The sequence below is a fragment of the Anabas testudineus genome, chromosome 15 (genome assembly GCF_900324465.2).
Source record: "Anabas testudineus chromosome 15, fAnaTes1.2, whole genome shotgun sequence".
NCBI classification, from domain to species: Eukaryota; Metazoa; Chordata; class Actinopteri; order Anabantiformes; family Anabantidae; genus Anabas; species Anabas testudineus.
Genome location: NC_046624.1, coordinates 10,641,010 through 10,666,601, shown reverse-complemented (window position 1 = coordinate 10,666,601; position 25,592 = coordinate 10,641,010). Strand labels below are relative to the sequence as shown.

The 25,592-nt window shown below is 40.6% G+C and overlaps 1 protein-coding gene across 1 annotated transcript; it reads left to right on the top strand.

Annotated features, from left to right (window-relative positions):
- Positions 1-7,930: 7,930 nt before the first annotated feature.
- golga7bb (golgin A7 family, member Bb) lies at positions 7,931-22,682 on the top strand. Its single transcript, XM_026353876.1, has 5 exons — positions 7,931-8,081; positions 12,820-12,945; positions 13,721-13,873; positions 17,944-18,045; positions 19,136-22,682. Exons 1-5 carry the CDS (start codon positions 8,070-8,072, stop codon positions 19,217-19,219), a joined length of 477 nt encoding a protein of 158 aa, XP_026209661.1. The 5' UTR covers positions 7,931-8,069; the 3' UTR covers positions 19,220-22,682.
- The last annotated feature ends 2,910 nt before the right edge of the window (positions 22,683-25,592 follow it).

Here is a 25,592-nt window from a genome sequence, read left to right as displayed (position 1 = left end):
CTCACGGTGGAGTACTACCGCTCCATGCAGGTGTATTACAGAACAAAAGTCTAAATATTTGGACTTGGACCATCCCGAGTTCCTTCCAAATGATGTGCTGAAATATGTTGACATGTCAAACAAAGAATTTGGTCTGCTTGGCTCACGTGCTCTGGCTCCCCCCCCCCCCCCCCCCCCACAAATGAGGCCCAGTTTCCCTCTAATTGTTCAAACTGTGTTTTGATTAAATCATAAACACTAATTGTGGCACTCAGACATAGGATGGAGGTTTATTAAAACCAGGTGAAAATGATCAATTTGGACATATTGAGTTCTGTCTCTATTGTTGCCCAGATGATATGAACCCTTCTGTACTTTCCGTTGTTAGTCTCAAGTTCTGATCTTATTATGTTGCTTATTTCCCAAATGTCGATGCATGGAAAAAGATTTACAGATATTGTGAATCAGATAAGCAACCACTGATTATGTTTCTCTTTATCTGAGGCACAGCTCTAAACGTTAGTGTTGCTCTCAGGATCAGGTATGAGCCTGCATTTATTGTGACCTCGTTTTCCTCACCTCTGTCACTTTTCATTACTGTGCCTCTATGTATGATGTCCACTAGAGGGGGCAATGGACACAGTTGATCTTTGGCCCCTGGTTGACCTGTCCTGCTGCCAAGTGTTACATATAATGGAAAGAAATACGTCTTTACTAGTGTAAGCAATTAACAGTACCTAAACCTGCCAGAATTTAAATATCATGTCTGATGAAGCCGACGCTGACCAGTATCCCTTGGGTTTTATGTGTATAGTTTTTGATTTTTTCTAATCACAAAAACACCTTGTACTGCATTTATGCAGCACTAACTCATACGTGCCTGCCACTAAATGAAAAGGTAGTGAGTGCTGCTGATGGAGAGTTGGATGATGGACCATATCGTGGGCCCTCGGGACTGTGCCATCTGCTCTACCATCTGAAAGCAGGAAACTGGCTGACTTCATCTAGCGTTCTACTATAGACTCCGCCAGTCTGTTCTGTACTTCAACCACAGCAAGAAATAAGCTTCCCAACAGTTTGACATTCTGCTGTCACTGCAGGCTACAACAAGGCCCACTTGGCACACGGTCTGAGCCCTTGCTTCATTTTTAAATGGCAACACACAAATTAGACGGTTTCTCTGAAAGCTGCTTACTTTTAAATAAAGTTAAAATTTCAGGAATATTACCATGATATAAAAAAAAAAAGTCTTGTGGCCTACTGGCTGCACTCCCTGTGTTTCTGCATGCATGCCACTGCTCCTCACCAGTAGATCGGCACAGACCTGCTCTCAGTCCTCACTCACATAGAGCCGGATCCTTCGGTCCTGTAAACAAGCAGATAACTGGCTGGCTGTTTCGCTGGACGTTTGATGGAATAAGCGCATTTTAATCTACCCAGAACGTTGGCTGCGAAAAGCCGATCTTCAGCCAAACAGCACATCAGAACTCTGAGGGGGGATTTTTCTTTTTTTTTTTTCTTGTCGTTTTCTTTTCTTTCCCCTGACAGGCTCATTTTTCTTCTCTCAGTAGGACAACTGCTGGTGGTGGTGGTATCATTACACTCCCCTACATTACAGAGCACTCTATCATGGGGCTCAGTCCGAGAGCTTTCCCACTCATTGCTGTCAGTCTCGTTGATGGGGCTCTAGTCCTGAAAGCTAATAAATTGTGTACGTCTCACAAGTCAACCTTTTGTGTCTGGCGTGGCGCTGTGTGCCATACGTCTATTTTCAGAGCACCATACCTGGACAGGAGCTCTGTGTGCACATAATGCTTTAAAGACAAAACTGAGTGAGAACTCAGTTATTTCAGTTTCGGTGTCCTCTATTCACCGCAGTATTCATTCACATTCGAGAGAACACGGGAGTCTCAATACTCCTAAAATCACCTATTATGTAAGAAAAACAGAGTCTTCTCTCTTTTTGCTCCTTCTCCCCCTCAGCACCATGTCTCCTTCCTGGCAGTAAAGACCAGTGCAACGTCATCTGCCTTCAGGACCGTTTCTCTTCACTATTTGAATAAAGCCTTTTTTTTTTTCCTGTCAGGTTTTCACTAACTTATGCTGTGAGTGGAGCCACACATGTGCATCTGTATGATTGACTAACTTCCTCTCATCATAATCAATAAGAGCATAATCCAGGTGAATTTCCGCAAGTGGAAAATCGCAGATGTCGCCTTCATGGAAATCTTTCTGGTTTGAATTTGCTATGATCAAAGGTTTTCGTAAGATACAGTAACTGTGCAACAAGATGTAGTTTGTTGGGCTATGTCTCACAAATCTTTCCCCACATATACTCACAGTTCTTTCCTTTTATTGATACCAATGATTTGTAATTTTAGTTCTCTGATCCAGAAAAAACAGCACAGAAGTTCAAAATGATCCATCCTGATTCGTTCGAATACAACAGCTTCTTGAAATTGCACAGCTTTGCAAATAGGAACCAGATTTCAGCTGGCATCATCCGTCAAATAAAAAGAAAAAAAAAAAAAACAAGTTTAGCTGGAGCCTCAGTTAGCACTTGCAAGCTTACAAACCCAACAACCAAAGCATGAAAACATCATCATTGAATTATAGCCATTAATACGGGGTTTTGTAAGCCCATGGCTGCTGTTTAATAACCATGCACAGTAGCTTTGATGCTTGGCTCTGAGGGATGTTGGCATTGCATTTGATCAAACAGCACTACACAAGCCCAGATGCTACTGAAAATAGAGTATAACAAAATAGCCAACAAGAAAGAAATAACAATGTACGTGTAAAGCTTTTCTGAAATCTTAACTCATTCATTATTCATAAATATATTTCCTCTGCAACAGGAACTCTTTTACAAGGAAAAATCCCCTCATGCATCAGTAATAAGTTTTATTTTTGGTACTTTTTTTTTTTTTTTTTTTGTACAAGACACAGTGGCAGGCGCTAAGGTGAGTGAAACCATGGCAACAAACCAGACATATAGGTATCTAAGCGAGCTGTGAGTTCCACTAGCTCAGAGGGAAGCTATGTGTGTCTCAGTGCACCAGCAGACTTGAACTTTTTTTTTCTCTGCTATGAAATCTTTTCCACATGTCTCCATCCTCAAACCTGCTACAGCGAGGTCATCATTTAATTGGAACCCAAAGTGAGAAAGCAAGCGCCGCGCTGCTGGGCTTTTTACTGCTCGTGTTTACCACTATAGCTTCATGATTTCACAAAGCCCTGGATTAAAGCTGGAGAAACATATGCGCTGAATGACGATGAGCCAGGAGTTGCGTGTTAACACTGCGTGTTTGAGCAGGGAGGGAGAGCTACTCTCCCTGCGTCTTTTTTTTTTTTAAACAAAGTTGAATGTGACTTTATATGGCAGTGCAGTGGTGTGCACATGAGCGATCCAGGCAGGAATCTGTTGGCTCATCTCATTTCCCTCGTCCCCTTCCCTCTGGCAGTGGGTATACTGAAGGGCCGCTGTTGTCACCACAGCATACAATGAGAATGTTGTTATTCAGTATGACAGTCAAAGGTCTGTCAACTATCATTTTAATGGTACTGCAAGAATACAATAGGGTGACATCTTAAAGTTTGAACAAGATGTAGTGCTTGTGCCTGTCTCTATCAAAATACTGAGTCGTAACCCCTGCTTGTCGTTTGTCATTTTTAAGGCAGGAACGACAAGCTTTCAACACGTGCTTACATGGTGCACTAAGAACAAAACAAACCATTACACTGACATTTTGCCGCTCACACGTGAGGTTAGTTTGTGACAAGATCATTTAAATTGATGTCATTTTTATTTTTAATATGCTCCAATCATTCTTACTAAATTTGCATAATGTCTTTCCCTCCTGGAGCTGCAAACCACTTCAAACTGGCAGGGGAATTTCATTTGTTGCATCTTATTATCGTCTTCCTTGCTGCTAAATTAACAATACTGTCGCTCACAAGGGATAGCGTTAACGCAAATTACATCCTCCTTGTTTTTTTTATAAATATTTTTCCTCTTTCCACCCCCGTCAATGCGATAGCTCTGTGGAACTAAATCCTGCAGATGTCTCCCCCTTGATAGGAAATTTATTTTTGCCTCTTGTGCATCCCTCTGCCATTCCAGCTGTCCTGTTCAATCACACTGTAAGATTTTTGGCTTTGGTTGAATAGAATACATTAATATACAGTTGGCATTGTTTCTTTCCAAGTGCCTTTTTTTTTTTTTTCTTGCTGCCTCTTTTCAGATGTTATTGAAGAGCAGCAATGAAATTATGTGCGGATTATTACAAAGAGGAAGTTTTTCATCACTTCTGATTGTGTTTTGGCTCATGCAAGACATAATAACATACAGAGATGTGGGCCTCTTTGGTTTAGCTCTTTGCTGTTATTCCTCAGGAGGAAACAAAACAGGCACTCCCTCTCTTTTATGTAACTCTTAAACGCAGGTCTTTCTCCTCTCTGCAGGTGTCCTGCAGTCCCTGTAATGATGTGTAAATGCAGATGATAAAGTTGCTTTGACAGGGTCAAATGAATATCTCACCTGGTATGCAAAATAATACTAGCCAGCAGTCATATAAGGCCATCAGCTGGCTCTAAAATTAAAAAAGTCTGGGACATATAGCATCAACTTTCCAGAGGACCAGGACACCTGTTCAAAGGTCACGTAGACACTCAATAATCCAGCACAGTACTTTCAAAAGATGGAGGAAAGATGGAGGACCTCTATGTAGCTTGTCTTTGGTATCCAAAATGTTGGAAGGCAAATAAGGAGATGTTTATTTGCTTTTTAAGATTCCAAGTTAATATATTTTTTTGGTTTGAGAGTTCTCATTTCCTGTCATGTTGGAAGAGAACAAGATCTCTTTCAGTGTACTCCTCTGACAGTATCTGTGTATTTGTGTGAGTGTGTGTGTGTGAGAGAGAGAGAGAGAGAGAGAGAGAGAGATTCTCAACTTGTGGTTAAGTCAATAGGAGGAGGGTGTTTGCTATGGCACGATGCCCAGACCACTGGAGATAGAAATTACGATATGCATGAACATAAATGTCATGCATCATTCACTTGTACAGGTAACACGTGCATGCAAAAGTAGCGAGTGATGTCAGTGTGAGACACATGCAAACTGGTTAACATAAACCAATCTGCACCCATGCTCAGGTCTCACCAGTGGAGCTTATTGAAACTGCCTGTGCTAGGAATGCAAACCTCGCAGGACATGCGGTTTGCACAGTTTTGAGCTTTGATTTAATTACCAAGAAGTGGGCATGTCAGCAATTCTGGATGATAAAGTCTCACACACACACACACAAATAAAGACTTTTCATAAAGACAAAAAAATAAACAGATTTGTGTTATTGTCGAAAATGCCAAAAGATCATAGTGCATTCATTTCTTAGAATCTGTTCCAAACCCACACATGTGCAAAAACGTGTGCAGACACACACACACACTGTATGAAGCTGTCAGTGAACAGGAGCCTCATGTGTTGATCAAGTCTTGTGAATTTAATAACAAAAAGGTTCCTACACACAAAAAGTTCTTACGTATAAAAAGTAATTATGTAATGTCTTAAATCAAAGCAAGAGTAGCGTCAAACAAACATATTTCCTAGTTGTAACGTCTGGTCAGGTGATGATTTGATTAACCTGACAAGTCAAAACCACATTACTCGAGAAACTTTAACAAAGTGCTTAATGCTCCCATAACACTGCAAGTCTGAGGGCATGAGCGAAACTGAACCGCAGTAATAGTTGGTGGTTTCTTTAGTCTTTTTTTTTTTTTTTTCACCATCTTCACCATTTCACAGCGTAAGCTTCAAATAAAAAGTGGCAGTTTTGGAGTGAACCAGAAACCAAGAATGTTTTGCTGAACTACATTTTGTGAAGTATGAATTGTGAAAAAGGCGATTTGCGTGTGTGTGTGTGTGTGTGTGTGTGTGTGTGTGTGTGTGTGTAGTGGAGTGTGTGTGTGTGTGTGTGTGTGTGTGTGTGTGTACAGTGCTATGGGCCATTATGATAATTTAAGTCTGCGGCAAAGTTATTACTTTCTGCTGAAATGCAGATTCTGACACACTAGAAGACCAGAATGAGATGTGATATGCAGGCATCTTCTTTCACGACATTCTCAATATGAACAGGAATGCAAATGTTCAGCAGTGATGGAAGTTTAAATGGAACAACCCAGTCATTTTCTTTTGCTTCTGCTTACTGTACATCCACTGGAAACCCAAAATACAATCAACCAAAGGCCAAAACCCAATACCTATCACACTCGACATACAGTATGTATACACCACTGGCTCTTAATCATAGCTTTGGCACGGTAACGTCGGTCGAGATAGGGTTGGGTCTTGGCTGCGTTAAATAACTTAAGTACTTGAGATTACAGCCAACATAACATACAAGTCGTCCTGGGGACATGCTGAACATGAGCACATTGTCATGCTCGCCATAGACATGTAAACAAAACCCTTACATAGCATTTTCACAAGCTGACTCCGAGCTTGTTAATACCTCTGTGTTTAAACTGTATGCTAACATGGTACAGTAAATGTAAAAGTAATGTATGTAAGCTATGTACTTATTTGACAATGACCTCTGACATTCATATGATGATATGATCACACTGCTGAGTCAAAAAACAAATGTAATTGTTCTTATACTGTTTAATATTCATCCAGTAGTTCTGTTTACAGAAACCACTGCCTGAGATAGTGTCCTTAAAGTCAAGTTTATGTGGTGAGTGTGTACTTTGTGTACATGTGTCACCCAAAGCCTTTGAAAAAACACACTGATGTGAATATTAATACACACTCCCATAAGAAATCAGTGCCAGTGTGAGATTAGACACACATCTTTTCAAGCAATCTGGAGCAAGCAGCAGGAACCTGGAAAATAATATTAGTTCAGCATAATTCTCATTTTGTTAAATCTCCTCTGTCTTATTTTTGGACTCAGTTTCCATTCGTAAGAGCTGGGCAGTGTTGTCTTTATAAACATATTTGTGTGTGTTTGTGTGTCTGTGTGTTGTTTTTTTTTTTTTTTTTTTTGCCAGACATGATCTAAGCAAACCTCTGGGAATGTGTATTGTAGTGACGGAGAGCGTGACTGATTTCACAATGTCATGACTCACGATGTCAAGCAAGAAAAAGAAAGAAAGTAATCTTTTTAGCCCAGAAATAGACTTCCGTGCCTTTTTTTTTAATCTAATCAAAAACATTTTCCTATCCTTGGGAGCGTCAAAAGAGCTTTTATTTGGCGTCCATTTTCCTTCTTTGCTATTCTTGAAAGGGAAAGAAACGTAGTAATATGGTACATCCAAGTGGGCTCTGATGAATGTTTAATACTGTAGGAGCACCATCTAATGGAGCATTAAACATATGGGCTCCAATATGAGTCACCACAGTATGACCACATTGAACCAGAACCAACCTGTTTTTAAATGAATGCAGTGCTGGAAAAAAGTATTCACCAAGTCTCCTGCATGACTGTTAAGGTATAAGGAAAACCTTAGTCCCTCATTTAGGACTTAATAACAATCTAATATGTTTTATGTCAGTTCACTGTAGGACTTATGTGTATTCTTAAAGTCCTGCTTTGATCAAACATCTCCTGGGATTGAACCTGAACATATGTGAAGCAGCAACTTTAACCTCCTGGTATCCATCTCTTGCCTTCAAGAGAAGAGAAGAGCTGTGTTGATGTTGTTGCTTGGTGCAGAGGTTTCGCAAATGGAAACGGAAAGCACTTGATTTGAATTATTGATAATCAATAAAATTTTAATACCCCGCACAAAAAAAAAAAAAAAAAAAAAATGGGAGGGGATCAGAAAGAAGCTAACCTAAATAAACCGCTGACACTTGGAAAGCTTCACCTCTTGAGGGACTGAATATGAGAGCAAATGCATTATTAGCAATTGTGGTGTAATTAGGATGCCGCGCCGTGGCGCGCTGACACTCGCAGGCGCGCTCCCAGGGACGCTCTCCTCTCACGTCCAGCTCCTGCAAAGCGCTGGAGTCGCGTTGTCCCACACAGCACGAGCAAATACGGTCGTTCTTCAGCACGGGACACATCCTGCACCCTCTTACTGCAATATGGCGACAGAGGTAAGACATTCGGCTCTTTCACTGCGTTTGCTTTTTTGCTGCTTTCTGAACTAAACCCGTCCCTGCAGCTCGGCTCGCACTAAGAAGTGCAGTCTTGAGAAATGCCACCTTGTGAGCTGAATGTGCTTGTTGTTGCACCGATTTCTCCACCTTGCCGAGCTTCGGGTAAGTGTTGCATTCATTCAGACAAAACCAGCCGGCTGGACGTGGCTCACAGTCTTGAGACGTGCAGGCAAGAAAAAAAAAAACAAACCTGATTGACGGAGGGAACCCTGTTTCACTTACTTTCATCATCATGCACGATCTCTGGAAATGCAGACAGCTGTCATCAGGTAGAGGACTGGCACAGTGTGTGTATATACACACTAGGTTGGCTCAGAGTTGTGGAGACACGCAGGGTGATGAAGATGATGATGATGATGATGAAGCAGTCAGGACCATGGACAGGGGCAGTTCTCACTGTCTTTCCCTCTGTCATACTTTCAAATTGGCTTGACAAACCTTTATTCGTGCAGTCTGAATAAGCCACATATTGAATCAGCATTGTATAATCACCGATGCCATACCTCATCCATCCCTGTAAACATAGTTGATGTGATTGACAGCTCTATTCACAGCACTGAACAGTTCATATATGACAGAATTTATATTGTGCAGCGTCACACAGAACAACTTGTTACTCCAAACAGTATCACACAGTGTTCATGTACTGTATTTTTAGCATCAGTAACGCCTGGTAGCTCTCGGGCCAGTAGCACATCTTCCTGTCTCCCCTTTTGTGTCCTTGGTGATGTCACCATAATGCTGAAGACATAGCTGCCTTAGTTATCATAATAATGATCTTGCTAGAGGTGACAGCTATTACTTTGGTGCAAGTTGAGGACACTTCATTGTCAGCTTTCTGGTGGCATTAAACTGTACATGCCATACATTGCATGCATGCTAGTTTATCTCGTGTGTTTGTGTGTGCGTTGCTACGAGTTTGGTGCTAGACCTTTACCTGAAATCATCCAGTCCATGTGTGAGTAAAGTTGTAATTAAAGCATAACAGTGCTACTGGTAAAGGTGCAGCAGACATTGCTGGGAAGGATCTATGTCTGATAATGTATTTTTCTGTTCTGATGCTGAAGCACATTGGCAGAGTGGCCCTGATTACCTCTGGTGGTGTGCCAGTATCCCTGTCCAAACACTATCAATTACACATGCGCACATGCACACAAACACATGCGGCGTGTGGAAGCAGGACACATTTTATGTCCAAGGCACATCAATTATCCATGGCATATTTAATGTGAACAGACTGCTGCTGTTTGCAACAGTGAGTCTGAAATGAGCAGCTGCAGTTTACTTCCTATCCATGCTTTTATCCATCGACCTCTCCCTCTCTTGCTCACTGTCTCATATTATGTTAGAGCTCATTCTGTGACATTTATTGCTTGCCAAGTCAGCAAATGACCATGTTAAGCGACTGATTAACAATATGCTCTTACTGCAGTTTGTTTGTGCTGCATGGAGAATCTCTGGAACAATTGAGTCAACCACTGCCAGATCTCCTTCTGAGGCTAGTCCTGGCTCCAGTCTTACACTGTTGAGGAATATTGTGTCGAGGCACAGTAATCATCTCAGAGGCTGGCATACACGCAGCTCTGCTGAAACAATGCTCCACCTTTTTCCAGAAAAGATTTCCTCTTCCAACGCAGGTCCCACAGTCACTGATCTTCCACCTAAATGTCATGGAAATTTCCCTGCTTTGTCAACACCATCTATATTTCATTGATGTATAGACTTCTGGACTCGCCCAGCTTGGCAATAAACATGAAAAATCCTGCTCTCAATGGCAGGAAACCAGTTATATTATGAAGGGATGAAAAGAGAGTGCTGACAGTAAGAAAGAGACTGAGACAAGAATGAAATGTCTAACTCGGAGTGTATTTACTGTGCGTGCAGTAATTGTGTGCGTATGCCCCTTTGTGATATCTGCCCACTGGCTGCACTCACCCATGCTGTTTCTTGAGTCGGAGTGACTAAACTAGGAAACATGTCATGGCAATGAGTGCTGCACAGACCAGCAGATCTATGCAGGGAGACGTGAACAGAGGAAGGCTATACATAATTGTAATAATGAAGAAAAAAATACATGAAAAATGGTAAAATGGTAATAGTTTTCATTTTAGCAATATCCTTGGTGATACGAGGCCACTGGTGCTTTACAGTATGTGCCTCCTTTTGCTCTTAATTTAAGTTGACATAGTTTAGCTCTTTGGCCACTGGCTGTTTTCAATCCTAAAAGATAAAATGTGTATTTCTTATGCACCAGTGGAATTGGTCTGGTGAGTCCCTGTTATGTCACCCTAATAGGTAACAGAATTACCTACAGCCCTCTAGATTTTTACATCAGCTGTTTGTCTTTGTCATTCGCTGTTTTATTTATTTGTTTCTTGTTTGATGCTTTATGTATTATTAGCCTCTTATCGGGTAACAATCTTCCTCCTGTCATCTAATTTTACTTTGACTTTGTTCTTTTCACTTCTGGCTTTAATTGCTGTGCAAACAAATGTAACCTGAAGTAAAAGTAATGAATATGTGGATTGAAGGGGCAGTCAGACAGGTCAGCAGGATGCAGATTCTTAATAGAGTTCTGTGTGATCAGACACTTTATCATTACTGTCTGCTTGAAGATATATTTAGACATAGGAATAGACTGGATTTGAACCCTCTCATGCAGGAAAGTAAATATTAGCCCTTTGCCAACAGAAAAAAAAATATATATATATATATATTCAAGGTGAAAATGGACACAGACAAAGCCACTGTGCCAGTAATAACACCATGTGACTAAAATATTCTGTAAAGTCCTCTTACTGTTGGACTTCTTTTGCAGTTGTAAGAAACTTGTTATGTGGTGGAAACTTTCTGCTTATTTAGAATGAGGTTGGAAAAAGTGTTTGCTGAAGTAACGGATTAACATTAAATTGCAATGAAGTTTATATGTGATGGCTATAAAATCCTGCAAGGCAGTTCTCTGCTCCCCCTGACATTTGATAAACAGAGAACAACAAACAGGATCTTGAAAACTAGCTCTGGTCAACGTGTGCATTGTGGGTGTGACTGCATTGCCTTGCTGTGAGAGAAATGTGGTACACGGCTTTGTCTTTCCAAAGCGGACTGTGCTCTGAGATGCCTGGTGATGCGCTATGACACCCAAAGACATATTTTACAAACCACCTATCGCTTTTTACAAGTGCTGGAACAGTGTCACAACACGTCAGCACTGCAGAGTGTGCCAAGATGGACCCCTGGTGTCAAATCGAAAAGGTTTTGACCTTTTTTAACCACAACATGCCCATTAGGCCAATCCGTTTTAAACTGTGGAACACGAGTTTTCAAGTTCATTATTATCAAGGGAGTAGTGGGAGAGCTATCCTGACAGCTTGTGTTTGTTCAGATAAATGGACTCAGTGTTTAATTGGTGAATCCTGCCTGCTGAGCTCAGCTGGGAGCTCCATGTAACAAAGAGATGTAAGGTGGAGGTTAATTTGGCCAAAACACACGGTGACATCCCACTGGAGACAGTGGATGTGTCATAGGAAGTGAAGCTGGCGAGATTCATTTAGATAACTCGAGTCTGAACTCTTCCCAGTATCTCTGTCAAGTAGTTTATTTTGTATTTATCTATATATGTATGCTCGATATAGTAAATATGTGCACAGTACATTACAGTCATAAACAAAGATCCTGTATCATCCAGATGAGCCTGCCCAGCTGATTCTAGCATAGATAAATGATGCTCAATCGTGAACTCATAATTGCTTCTATTAATAGAGTGACTTGCTGTTCATGATGATGGCCTGAAGATAGCGCAGGGAGGAGGCAAAGAGGGGCAGTGTTGGAGAGACAGGAAAAGCAAAAAGAAGGATATTAAAGGCTCTGGCAGACAGAGAGATGTAGTAGCTGTGGGATGGTTTTGGCAGTTAGCAGATAAAAATAGCAGCTGGGATGCTATACTTGGTTGTGAGTGATATTCCCTAGACTGAGATAAAAGCCTTGTGCTGTTTGTCTACGTTCATAGAAATGACACTCACACATGAAGGTAACCTCATAAACAGCCCTTCCTTTAAAAACTACACAATAAACATAGAATATACTTAGAAAATATGTGATGTTCAACATTCTCTTATCCTCTTTTTGTTCATCCATCTTTTCCCTTCCCTTCACACTTCTACTGTATCTCTAATTACCATCCTCTTGAGAGGAGTAATTTAGATCGGCAAGGGACAAGTTTACTCCGGCCCACTTATGGGCGGCTGTTCGCTTCTCAAGGGAAAGACTGTTTTGGTTTAAAACACATCACTCAACACCTAAGTGCTGTAAATGAGGAGTGCACTGGAGTACTTACTGCGGTACTGTGCAGACCTGATGCACCTGTGAGCAGAAAAAAACAACCTAAAACTTTATTTACAGTGTATACCTTTAGTATATAAGGTCTGCTGTAGGCAACTGGGTTCTAAACTTAACATTTGAGTTTAAACTTATACTGTACACTAGACTTTACTTTATACACTACTTTACTGTAAGTCGGCACTAGACCAAAACTTTCTCTAAACAAAACTTTATTTAAATAATCTGTGTCTTGTGCAGAGCCACAGCACAGTACTAATTCTAATGAATTTGTATATACATGAATGTAAATGTATTTTGAATGACAGATTTGATGTATTTTTTTTCCCCCTGCTTTTAGTTTCATAACCTTCAAGAGCTGAGGCACAGCGCATCGCTGGTAACAAAGGTGTTTATACAGAGAGACTACAGTGAAGGAACTGTCTGCCGCTTCCAGACCAAGTTCCCCTCAGAGCTTGACAACAGGGTGAGGACAAATACAAACACACACTCGCATACACACATCCAGGAGAGTGTAATAGGTTGGTAAAGTCTCAACTCACCTGAAACAACACAGAAAGAGTGATGACCCAATATAGCTTGATAAGGTACAGTAACTGAACTGGTGCATCCTAGATGACAAAACAAACGTGAATGATGGATCAGGGTGCTTGAGAAGTCTTTATGTTTCACTCCATCCTTCAGACTGCCACTGACTTCAGCACTTTATCTTAAAGGCAACAAGGTTTAGGAAGCACAGATTAAGAAATAATATCAGGAAGTCGAAGCTAAAGACAGACACTGAAGTCATAAAGTCTCAAGTTTACATGGAACTATCTGAAATGGTTTTTAGTACTGAGCCACTATGACCAATGTCCAGCACATATCAACCAGGATAAGTTATGTTAAAATCAGTTTGTTGTCTGAGTGATTGTTGTATTTATTGTATTTACCTCTGGACTACAACTGTATGCAGTTCAAATTCAATAGAACTGCATACAGTAAATAATTCATCTGTGTTTGTCTAAAGCAACAAAGGAGAGGCCTCAATACTTTAGTTTTCACACTTTACACTTATTTTGGGCACTGGGAGAGAATGTGCTTCTTACACACTCTGTACACAGATCAGTGTTGTGTAGAATTAGTGTTGTAAGTTTCCTCATACTGTTTCTAACTTGTATAACAAACTACTTTTACAGTCCTTGTCATGTGTCCATGCATTCACATCTCTACCTGGATGTTTGTTTCTCTTTTGTAAGTAGATTGAGCGACCCTTGCTTGAGGAGACTGTGAAGACCCTGAACTCTTATTATTCAGAGGCTGAAAAAATTGGAGGTCAGTCGTACCTGGAAGGATGTCTGGCTTGTGCAACAGCTTATATCATCTTCTTCTGCATGGAGACGCGTTACGAGAAGGTAAGAAATCGATAGACACCTAAATGCTACTATTGAAAATGGCCATATACTACTTTTAGACCTGGAAGATCCTGTACTTGGATGAAGTTAGATGAACTCATGCCACCCTTAAGCTGGTAGGCAGTTAGAAGAGGTTTGCATATAAATCAAGCATCAAGATAAATAAAACAAGTTCACTTAACAACTATCTTTCTTATTTGTTAATATGTTAGACTAAAATAACATTTGATGTTTTGCAGGGAGTGTAAACAATGGATGGATAATCTGTTCATGTGCTGGTTATGTACAGATAATGATTGGATTTAGCATGTTGCAGCAGAAAAGGAACAGTTAAATAACAACTTTAGGGATGGTTGAATTCCATTTAGTGCCTTTGGTTTCAGGGCCCTGCTGAATTCTCACTGTCATCATCTACTGTGACACTGGACCATTCGCACTCACATTTACAACTAGAGGCAATTTACAGTCACCAGTTAACCTGCGTGTCTTTAGATTGTGGAAGAAATTAAACGACCTAGAGGAAACTCAGTCACAGCAGTCACAGGAAAAACATGAGAACTTCTCACAGAAATGTCTCCGCTGGCCGACAGGTGCAAGCCCAGAATCTCCTTGCTGTGAGGCAACAGCACTGCTGTGCCATCCTATTCAAATAGTAAATCGTTTTAATAGTAAAATATTAACAATATGGAGCTAACTGAATGCATCTGGCTCTTCCTCGCCTGCAGCACAATGCTAACATCTCTTTATGAATATTTCAGCTCCAACAATATTCATTAACAGGTGGATATTATGAACTACAATGTCCGTCCACAAGACATATACGCTCCCACGTTTATCCACTGTTACACAAGCCAGCTCTCTCTCTCTCTCTCTCTCACACACACACACACACACACACACACACACACAAACGCCTTCAGTTGTTTTAAGGTACCCCAGCTCTCTAAGGTCAGAACACAATTATTTACCCTCATTGACACAGAGCAGCAGAGCCAAAAAACACAAGATGCAGTCTGATTCTCTCAGGCACTTGGTTCCCTCAGCCTTTGTAAGGCTTACACCTGTGTGCCGGTGGCAATACATAGCACGCTAACTGTAACAGTTGGTGCAGCTAAGATGTCCATCTTTAAAAAAGAATAAGTGCTTTAACCTCCTCACCGCTTATCTGTCTCTTGTTGCTCACTCACATGGAACAAGAACACACATATGTAAACACAATGACTTTGATTAATCTGCCAAGGTTTTAGATCAAGCTCGAGTAGCGTGAAGTCCCGGCTTGCCTCTTTTTTCCTCAAACCATCACCCACAAAATGTATCGTCACCTTGGTCTTTTTGCGCATTTCTTTATCAAAGTAGTGTAGAGGTACAGTACTGGGAGCTTGACCAAGTAGTACAAAAGCCCTTATTGCTGTGTTGAAGCCATGCAGAAACAGCCTGGTCTGAGGCTTCTTTCATCTCCCTGTCAGCTGGGTGCAGCTTCATTGAGATGCTGAGATGCTATCAACCCCACGGGAGACTTGTTTATTTACTTGTTTAACTTAATGATCTTGGCTGACTGACGTTACGACTGGCGATGATCAAATATACCCACCCAAGTCGATGCTGTATGTACGTGTTTGTGTGTGTGTGTGTGTGTGTTTGTTGATAAAGAGACCACACACCAGTGAGTGCGGATCAGTGTGCAGATTCATTGGAGCAACGGGAGCCCTTGATGCTCACATCTCATCCTGTCAAAGGCCACTGATTGCGCCCAGCATGTCGGTGCAAATACGTGCGTGCACAAGCGTACATAAAGCTTTCTTCACGCGCAGTTTGTGCCCTCCATGCCCTGCTTTCTTCTTCTATTATTCACAAGAATGTGGGCTGTACACAGACACATGTATATACACAGGTAATATGCTTTATATTGCATTTGGAGACATAAACAACTTTCATTCTAGCAGAGAAACAGACAATCGTGGCATACGTGTGAAAAAGACTCTGACACCTTGGCTTCTTAGGTAAAACAGACTTGAAAGCTTTTCTTAGAAGTGCTGTCAAACACATGGCAGAACAACAGAGGCACAGCTCGAATGCTTGATTGTCATATTTTAACACTGGAGAGAACTGAGCTGAACGGCCAGGACGGAGCTGAAGTGAACGGATTGGCCTTTTACCTGTACAACAATAAACCTGTTAGTCCACCACTGCTTCTCGTCTTCTCGCTATGATGTTTGATTCTCTTTGATGGCATTTTGAGCACAGTTATACTGCATTGTGTTAAACCATTGTGCCAAACCAAACAATGATTTATTTCTGCTTAGGTGTTCTTGACATAGATCTGACTGATTTAAAGCTGCACAATGGAGCAAATCACTGCCTTTTGAGGGCCTCCTCCATTGCATGGAATTTCATGTCCTGTTTGTTTCATGATTGCAACAATTTCCAGACATTTGGAAGAAAATTGTTTGGATTCCAAAAGTATTTTCTTCCATTTGAAGCGGGGGATATAAAGAAATGTTTGTCTATGGTACTATCAGGGGTCACCATATTAGCAGCTGTGCCTGCAGCTGTATCAGGCCTTTGACATCCCAGAGGAGAGCTGCTCAGTGTGTTGCTCAGACTCTGTTGTTCTAATCTCTTAAGGCTGAGTGCTGCGGTGACCTTTAGTTAACTTACCAAAGAGGATGAGAATATGTCATGTTCCATAAATGAGTGAAGGAATACTCACAAATAGATTACATCCCAATAAAGCTGTTGTGTAACTTGTGGATTTCTTGGCCAAAAGATTTGTAACTTGTCTAGTTTTCTGACTGCTCATGTTTTTTGACCAAAATGCACTTTGTTTAAGCGGTGTCTCAAAAAATATAAATAAAATATAAATAATAAATAAATAAATACATATAAAACCAGTGTCATAATAAACCACAATGTTCCTTTTAATAGTACAGTAAATTGGATTTTGTAATTGTTTTCTTCAAGTGTGTTGTTTAGCATAGTTACATGGATGTGCTAAGATTGTATCTTATCTCTAGGAGCAGTGAAAACTTTATTTTTGTACTGTATATGAGGCCCAGTGGAGCATTTAGGAGAGGCATGGCACATCAGAATGGTTTACATCCACAAATGCATTGCTGAAGTTAAATACGCTGCTGTAATGGTGCTATTGAAGCTAATACTGTGGCTGTCCAATAAGCATCACTGGCCGTCATTGGTTGCTATCAACCTGATACGACAGTGTATTTTATTGCAGTACCTCTGGACTACAGGGAAAACTGTGTGTGCACATTTAATGCATAGAAAAAGTGCTAAATATATACATGCCTATTGAAACTTCTGTTCTTAACTTTAATCCATTGCTGCTTTGTTCTTTGCACAGTTGATCCAATACTGAGAAATACATCTAGTGCCAGTGCAATCTAAATAAACTGCCCACCTCACATTTGAGTGTTTCTAAATTGCCCTGACAGCTAACCGATGTATGACATTTAGCCTGAGAGACATCTTTGGAATCAGGAACTAAAGCTTCCAAATGGAAAACTTCAAAAAGGGAAATGCTCACGCTCGTCAGTTTTAGTAATTCAATTCATACAGTCTTGCTTGACATGAGTGGCTTGGAACTATGTATAAAAATAATTGCTGTACTTAGAGCATAATGGAATTATGTTGAGTTTAGAGTATACTGTTCAGGAAAAATAAAGACGGGCAATGACCCAAGAGTGTCAGTATCACATGCTGTATGTTAACTATGTGCAGGACTACAAACTCATTCAAACCAATTTCTTCCATTTTTCATTTTTTCCATCCACAACACACGAGGAGGTTAAAGTTGCTAAAGCCCCGCCTATGTTTAGCCTGTTTTTGGTGCATGTTTTTGCGTGTAATACAAAGTGCACTTTGAAAAGTAATATGTGAGTAATAGATCCCCGGTTGGAATGTCTCTTCAGATTATTTTCGGCTAGCCCACATGTTGTGCTGATGTTTTAGATTTTCATCATGTTTTGAGTTTTCTGGTCTAATCAAATCTGGATTAACTCCAAATGTACCTCTGTCCTCTTCTAACCCCTCTCCACTCCACTGTTATATTACAGGTGCTGAGGAAGATATCAGGCTACATCCAGGAGCAGAATGAAAAGATCTATGCTCCGAGAGGCCTGCTGCTCACAGACCCCATAGAGAGAGGAATGAGGGTTGTATCCTTCACTCATATTCTGCTGTTCTCCCTGCATGTGTAACAGATAGGTAGAAGATAAAGGTTTAGACAGTATTGTCAGACATATAGATAACTTTTAGGAAGTGGTGGCAGTAGTTTAGAGGTTGGAACCAGAGAAAGCTCATACTAACATCTGGTTTAGATAAATCAATTAGAAATACCTCCTCCTCATACGTTACCATCAAGATACCCTTGAACAAGACAATCAAAGTCCAGATGCTGAAGAAAAGCTGTCCAATGGCCAACTGTTCCCAGGAGTGCAAATGAAAAAAAAAAAAAAAACAAAGTCAAATGACCTTTTAAAAGTGCCAAAAACAGGACAGGCTTCCCCAGTTGTGATGTGCTTTGTTTGCTTAAGCCATCTTGTACTGTTATCATCTGCACATCTAACTATTCAGGTTCTTTTGTAATTGCTGTGGTTTAGAAGAGGCCAGAAGTGTGTCTCTTGCCCTTGTTGTCCGTCAGAGTGGTTCTGAATTAGTTCCTCATATAGATGGAGAATGTGTCCAGTAGACCATCACACATATCCCACAGGCCCAAACTGCTTAAGGACTAGGCTCCAAGTCACAGGGCCAACCTATTACCAACAATAATTAGTCACTACGCCCCTATACAATATGGTCTCTGTTTGTGAAGGCTAGTTAGACATCTCTTTCTCCCAAACAACCACATAACATGTCTTGGCAAGGCACCAAGGCATCGTGTGCACAAAATGATTTGTTGATTCGAACAAGATTTTGAGATCAGAGATCAGAGCTGAAAAACCCTTGAATAGTCACATACACGTCTACTTTGAGCGGTAATGAAAGTACTGTAGCTTGACCCTGTCATTTTCCAACATCATTCATTTTTAGCATTGCCAAAAATAAGATGTGATTATATTAGGAGGTGAGTGAGAGAAGGATGAAGGAAACTTATTGTGACTTGTTTGTTGAATATACCAAGATTTAACACCAGTCCCCAGTTTCTCCTGCTGGAAAACTGTAAACCTGTAATGATGCAATGACCTCATCAACGTTGACATTTTAATACATTTGAATAATTATCCTTGACATTCTTCATAATTTCAGCTAGAAATCAGTATCTTTGAAGACCGGGGCTCCGGCAGCTCCAGTCCCAGCAGCAGTATGTCTTCGGCAGGCAGCGCCCGATGACTGGAGGGCCAGCGCCAGGCTTACGGGTACCACCACAGGGGCAGCGGAACGCTTACCAACATCCGCATGCTGAAACATGAGAGCACCAGGTTCTAAGACAAGTAAAGAGAAAAATACGAGGAGGTGTTCCACAGCATTCACACTCTCCCTCCTGCTGGGGTCTACGACGCACCACCTCGAGAACAGGCGATGGCTTACACAAACACATTGGATATGCTACAGAACCCATGCAATCAGTAGAAATATAGAAGCCAACGTCCAGAGCGTCTGTGAGGGAATATCCTTCACTCTCCAACAGCTATCCAAAGCAAAATATGTTTCAATTTCTCCATTCACATTTTTTCTCATTCCATCACGTTCATTTCCATGATTCGTGCCATTTCTGTGGTACAGCTGATCTAGCAGGCTTGATTGTTTTAGGAAGAGCATTGACACAGTGTCTATCTGCTGGTTCACTGGGAGTGTGGTCTTAGGTCTGTGCGGCAGCTCTAAAATGTGAAAGGAAAAAAGACCAGCAGCCTCCTGGGAGACCCAGTGTTCCCTTTTCTCACCGAATGACTGCATTCATGTCAGGTGGTTGGGGTCAAGGTGCATTGAATGCTGGCAAATTGGGACTGCTATGGGACCAGTTCATTATATGCTCTGTTCACATGCATTTGGCTTCAGTATCAAACTGCTAATCGAGAGCACCTTGGATCATTTATCCATGTGATTCACTACAGTGGATACTGGTGATCCACATCGCAGCTGTGGGTCACATTCCTGTGCACACACACACACACACAGGCACTTAGATAAAAATGCACACAACTGTGCCCATGTACTCACACAGATGGATTAGTGAGGGATGCATGCACACACCTGTGGCAAGTGGCCATGAGTTCGTTCACATACACACACACAGAGATTCTGGCAGATGTGATTCTGGAGTTGACCTAGTCAGGGAACATTCTCTGTGGTCTTAGCTCATTGGGAACATAAGCAAACCCTGGCCCTGCTAGTATCTCTGTGGATGTGTGGATGTGTTTTTCATGGGAGTGTATATCTCTGTGCCGTTGGTTTCATCCTTACCTAGAGCAAGATGAAAGCTTGCTAATCATTAGGGCGACATCAGAGAGCAAGGATCAGTGCAATAAATTAGATCCAAGCACACAATGACACATTTGGTTCAAAGAGAAACAGTGTGGGTTGTTATCTCTATAGTTGTATGAATGTTAATGACAGGTGTGTGTTTGTATGTGAGTGTTGGTATGTGCAAGTGAATCTACCCACGTAGAGCTCATTATCTGAACCTTTATTAGTATGTCTCTATGGCTCTGTGTTAATGCACTTAGTGTCACAGTTGTGTATTATCAGAGCTATCAGATCAGTTTAGCACTGACACAAGAAGAAAAAGCAGTTAAAGACAAAGTTGACATGTCTTTTTTAACTTATCAAAACTACTGCACGGCTCTCTGGATACCCTTCTGTTACAATATGTTGTAGGCTGAAGACAATGCAGCTGTACGAGCCTGAATTCTGTCTCTTTGGAATAGTACATCCTTTCTGACTAATGCGATGAGACAAAAGATGATCATTATGTAGCAATGTTGATCCCAGTAGACAGTACACCCACATAACATCTAACAAAAGACAGAACCGACAGAAAAAAAAACTGGAACCCTGTTTCACTGTCACGCATATTTTATTTCTGTTGCACAGTTGCCGTCTTTTTTGTTCTTTTACCTCTTTCAGTTTTGCTTTTTTCCAATTCACCTCATAACATGATTTCTTTATTACCTCCAGGAGTTCAGTGCTTCTTTAGCCACATAGTAAACTATGATTAAAACCATCAGCCAACGCCCGACTCAGCCAAAACTTTTTCCAGAGCAGTGTCGAGTTGAAGTTAAACGGCTCCGATTTTAATTTCAATTCAACATTTTACTACCTGGATGAATGAGATGAACCTCCGCAAAAACAGTTTACAACAGCAGAGCTGAGTTCAGCTGTGCTTGTGTTCACCCTCCTGTGCTTTTCGATGCCTTCATGTTTCACCACAGTGGAATGGATACCCAGCCTGGAGCTGATGGACTGACCAATTTAAAAAAGACTTAACACTGCCAATAAGCAAACGAGCTCATTGGACAATGTACAGTATTAAAAAAAGCCTGTGAGCCTATATGAAAAGGGGAACAAATGTACTGTACACGCTTATAAATGTTTATCCACACTGTCTTTTATTAAGTGAAAAGAAGTGGATGGTAATGCCATAATGCTATTTAATCCCTGTTGCCCAATGTTAGTCCCTAAAAACATTTTTTTTATGTTTTGATTTCCTCTTTGACTTGGGCATCAGGTGACAGAGCAGCTATGAAAGCAAATTGTCTGTACAGCTGTGAGCTGCCGTGTAGTATCCTCTGTAAAGTGTTTAAAATGTTGCTAATTTTGCTTATAATATTATTGGTAATGATAACAATGTCAGTTGTTGTTATTATGGAGTTAAAGAGAGGGGTTAATGTTTCTCAGGGGAAGTCTGTACAGGATATAATGTGCCAAATTCAGAGGCTGTAGTATGCAAAGCGTCGGTTCACCTTTTCAGCCAAGCACCTTTGGGAATAGCAATACTAGTCTGTTTAGGTTGATCCACTGCTTTCCAGAATAAAAAATATATATATATATCTTAACAACTACTACATGGACTGACAAAGAAGTGGGCATTCATAGTAGTCTCTGGTTTATGGAAACTCTACAAGTCACCCATGTAATGAACATGAGTGACTTTGAATAGTGTATTAAGAAAGACCTGAAAAAAGTGCGTGTCACATTATGTGCTGTTCTCTAACTTGTTCTTTTAAGAACTTCTCTAATTAACAAAGTCATCGTAGGTAGTGAAGATTATGACATGGTATTGACTGTCTTTAGCGTTGATTTTCATGATAACCTCTGTGCCACAGCATGTCTTCGAAAGAGAAGCAGATATATGAGTTGACAAGGTGATGCTGTATAGTCCATTTCCCTATGTAAATTCTTATACAGTCATATAAGTCACGTGTTCATCCCGTACTGTGCTTGAGAGTGCAGCAGTTGCGTTCAGACACGTGCCCAGACCCTCGATGTACTGTTTGTTATGCTGTTACATGTGAACGATTATAGTGCAATATGATGTCTTCCTAAAAATATAAAAGATGCTGTGTAGAGCCTTTGCACCAGCCTCTCTGAGTTGCTTTTGAGTTCTGAGCCGTTCTGCCTCGGGGAGAATAAAACTGCATTGATGTTTAATGCTGCATGATGTGTGTGTAAACAAAGCGAGTACCAGATGACAAGAAGTCAAATCCCTGATCAACAAAGCTCCTGGGTTGTGCTGCTGAGAGATGGATTTATATCTTATCTTCATACTATTTAGGTGTTGACATGAGATTATTTATATATTAATTGTAATGGATTCTTGTATTTTTTTTTGTCAAAGCTGATTATTATTCAAAGCCTGGGGAGAACAGTTTCCAACACATTAATAAAATATCTTCTCAAGTTGATGGAAACACATTATTGTGACTGCAGGCTGCTATTGGTATCCAACAAAATTCAATTCATGCTGCTGTTTAGAAATTCAATCCATGCTATGTCTCTGCTCTGAGTTCATATAACGCTGACAACTCTCCCTGTCTCTCGTACACACATTTCTCATGGCGTCCACAGAGGAAACTTCACCATGAGGTCAAGTCATGTTAACTGAAGACAGGATCTTCACATAGACAGGACTCGAAGGTAAATTCCTGGGCTGTGTGCTTCAGAATTATAGGTAGTTTCATTCTGTGCATCAGTCTTCCACTCTTTGTTCAGTATTACAGCAGTTCATGCTTAGATGCAAAGTAAAAAAGTACAAAAATATCCTTAATGTTTAATCATAACATCATATTAGTGTAGAAAATGTGAAGTGGAATGAAGACGAACTACCTGTGGGGTAAAAAAATAGGTGTTTTGGCCACTTGGTGGCAGCACCACCAGCTGTAAATAAAACAACATTAACCCACTAAATAAACTTTAAGTTATGTGAATCATGTTGGCAAATATAATCATTTAGAGCCAACGTTAAATCGGTCGTGTTTCAGGCCTCTTTAGATGCTTAATTCTTCATTGTAATCACCAGCCACAAGCAAAGTGGTAATTAAATACACATATTGAATGTAGGAGCTTTAGGTAGAGAATATTTTATATCATGTACATGAATACTGTACATGTAATTAGTATATAATTATATAGTATGTTAATGTAACTGTTTTAAAGTAACACTATTGCAATATCAACTTCATATATGTATGTATGGAGAATATATTAATATTTGTTTGCAGTTTGTTGCACTCCCCCAGAACACTTTTTTTTTAACAAAGATTTCGAAATAAGTGTAATTTTGATGTTCTGATGATCTAAAAAGATCATCAGTGACAGGCTGGAGTGTTTTTGTATCGGTGTGTACGTGCGAGTATGTGTGTGCTGTGTAAGACGTGTACGGTAGATCCGTCATAGCCTGCTCATAACACCAAAAATTAGCAATAACGTCTTGGCACATGCCGAGGCTTATTTAAGATCAGAGGAGTGGAGACAGAGGAGGAGCGGTGAGAGTGAACTGATATTTTCTCAAAGACAGCGGAGGAGAGAAGAAACATCTCAACACCTGTGGGAAAGGTCACTCTCACGCTAACAAGCCGCACTCTACTGACTCACAGACCTCCTTTCTTCCTTAAAGTCTTTCCCCCTACCTTCTGTTACAGCTCACTACTACAGTAGAGTAGTAGTAATAAAGTAATAGAGTAGTAGGGTTTCCAGGTTTTAAAAATATTCCTTCTTTGGCTGGACATTACTTTCTGTTCCCTCCTTCCTTCACGCTCTTCCTGTTCTTTCATTCCTTATTCTCTAAACAGGAAAAATGTGGTCTGCTTTACCTTTTCCACAATTTCTTTTCTGTCTGAGTCACGAACGTCAAAAAGGAGACAAGTCGCTTTCTGGTATTGATTGGTTAAAAATGTTTATTCCTAAGATCAGTATCCCTGCCAAAAGTATTTTGATTGGCAGCAGTACTTGGCAAGTGCGGTGCAGTCATTACAGCGATGTTCACAATTGTGTGCTTGTGTGTAATACATCAAACGTGGAATTCCTCGGGAGGAGGCATCAGAGAAAAGTCAGGCCTGTGGTGACCTTAGAAGAAGTAATGTCCTCCTGACACTCATATATGACTGGAATCACACATAAATACAAATGTATTCAACAAAACAGGAATTCAGTCAAGTAAAATGCTGTTTTAATGCTAACACTAAGATACAATTAGGCATTCAACAAGAATTATGTGCTACTTCTCCCATCATACACTCTGTAAACGAAACCTCACCCATGCACAGGCCTTTTTTGCATTTGTATGGATTTTGCATCAGATTTTGAATATTTGTTATGGAAGTCTGCTGTGAAAATCACAGCGCTGAGACAGTCTTTGAACAGTAGAACAGATAATACATGCTGGAAAACTGTATCGGCCCCAGTTTTAGAGACGCTCTCCAAAAAATCACCACCAAAAAAAAAGCTTTTTTTTCTCCACTACCGCTGCCTCGCCTGTTGGCTTTGGCATGAATATGCACTCGGTTTATTTAACCTCAGTATGATTGACAGCCCTTGTGTTATGTTTGCTGCTGGACGTTCCCCAAGTGCAGGCCAGGATGCATCGTCCGAGGCTGGAAACGTGTGGTTCCAGTTAGAATGTCACTTCTGATCAACTTGGCTAATTGGGAAACAGAGGTTATTGTTTTTCATTCAGCTTAAATCTGTTGCTAGAGGCAAATGAATGGCATGTCAGGCACTGCCCTCCTAACAGCTTATAAACGAAGCAGAGACGAGATCCTGCAGAGAACAGGGGTGAAACAGGGATAGGAGCTGACACAGGAAGAACTTTGAAACATTGTCTCTGTTTTCCAAAGAAATCCTAATTGAATATTTATGTTTCTCTACAATGAGTGTTGGGAAGTGTCCTCACACATATATGTGTGCGTACAAGTTCCCATACAATGTGTGCATGTGTGTGTTCAGTATTGCACCTTTTGGCTGCACAAAGAACTGGTTTGAAAAAACGGTTTCCTTCAAATCCATTGTCCCGGCCTGTGTAATTCTGAAAGGAAGTGAATTAATTACAATGCATTGGACTGTGCTCGTTTGCTTGTGTTTCTCATGTTGAAAAAACTGCCCTCACTTTCTCAGCAATTAATGTATAATCTACAACCTGCTTTCAGCAAGAGCTGGAGCAGTGGTGTGTTTGTGTTGCCATTAAGACTCAAGTGGTTGTTGCTTAATCTCAAACGTCCTTGACAAGTTTTAGTGTTCAAGAATGGAGAAATTTGCCAAATAAACTGAA

What these genes read in the sequence shown, in the direction of transcription:
- golga7bb (XM_026353876.1), top strand. An exon ending in CCTCAGAGCTTGACAACAGG is followed by an intron (nt 12,946 to 13,720) that starts GTGAGGACAAAT and finishes TTTTGTAAGTAG; the next exon opens with ATTGAGCGACCCTTGCTTGA. An exon ending in TGGAGACGCGTTACGAGAAG is followed by an intron (nt 13,874 to 17,943) that starts GTAAGAAATCGA and finishes GTTATATTACAG; the next exon opens with GTGCTGAGGAAGATATCAGG.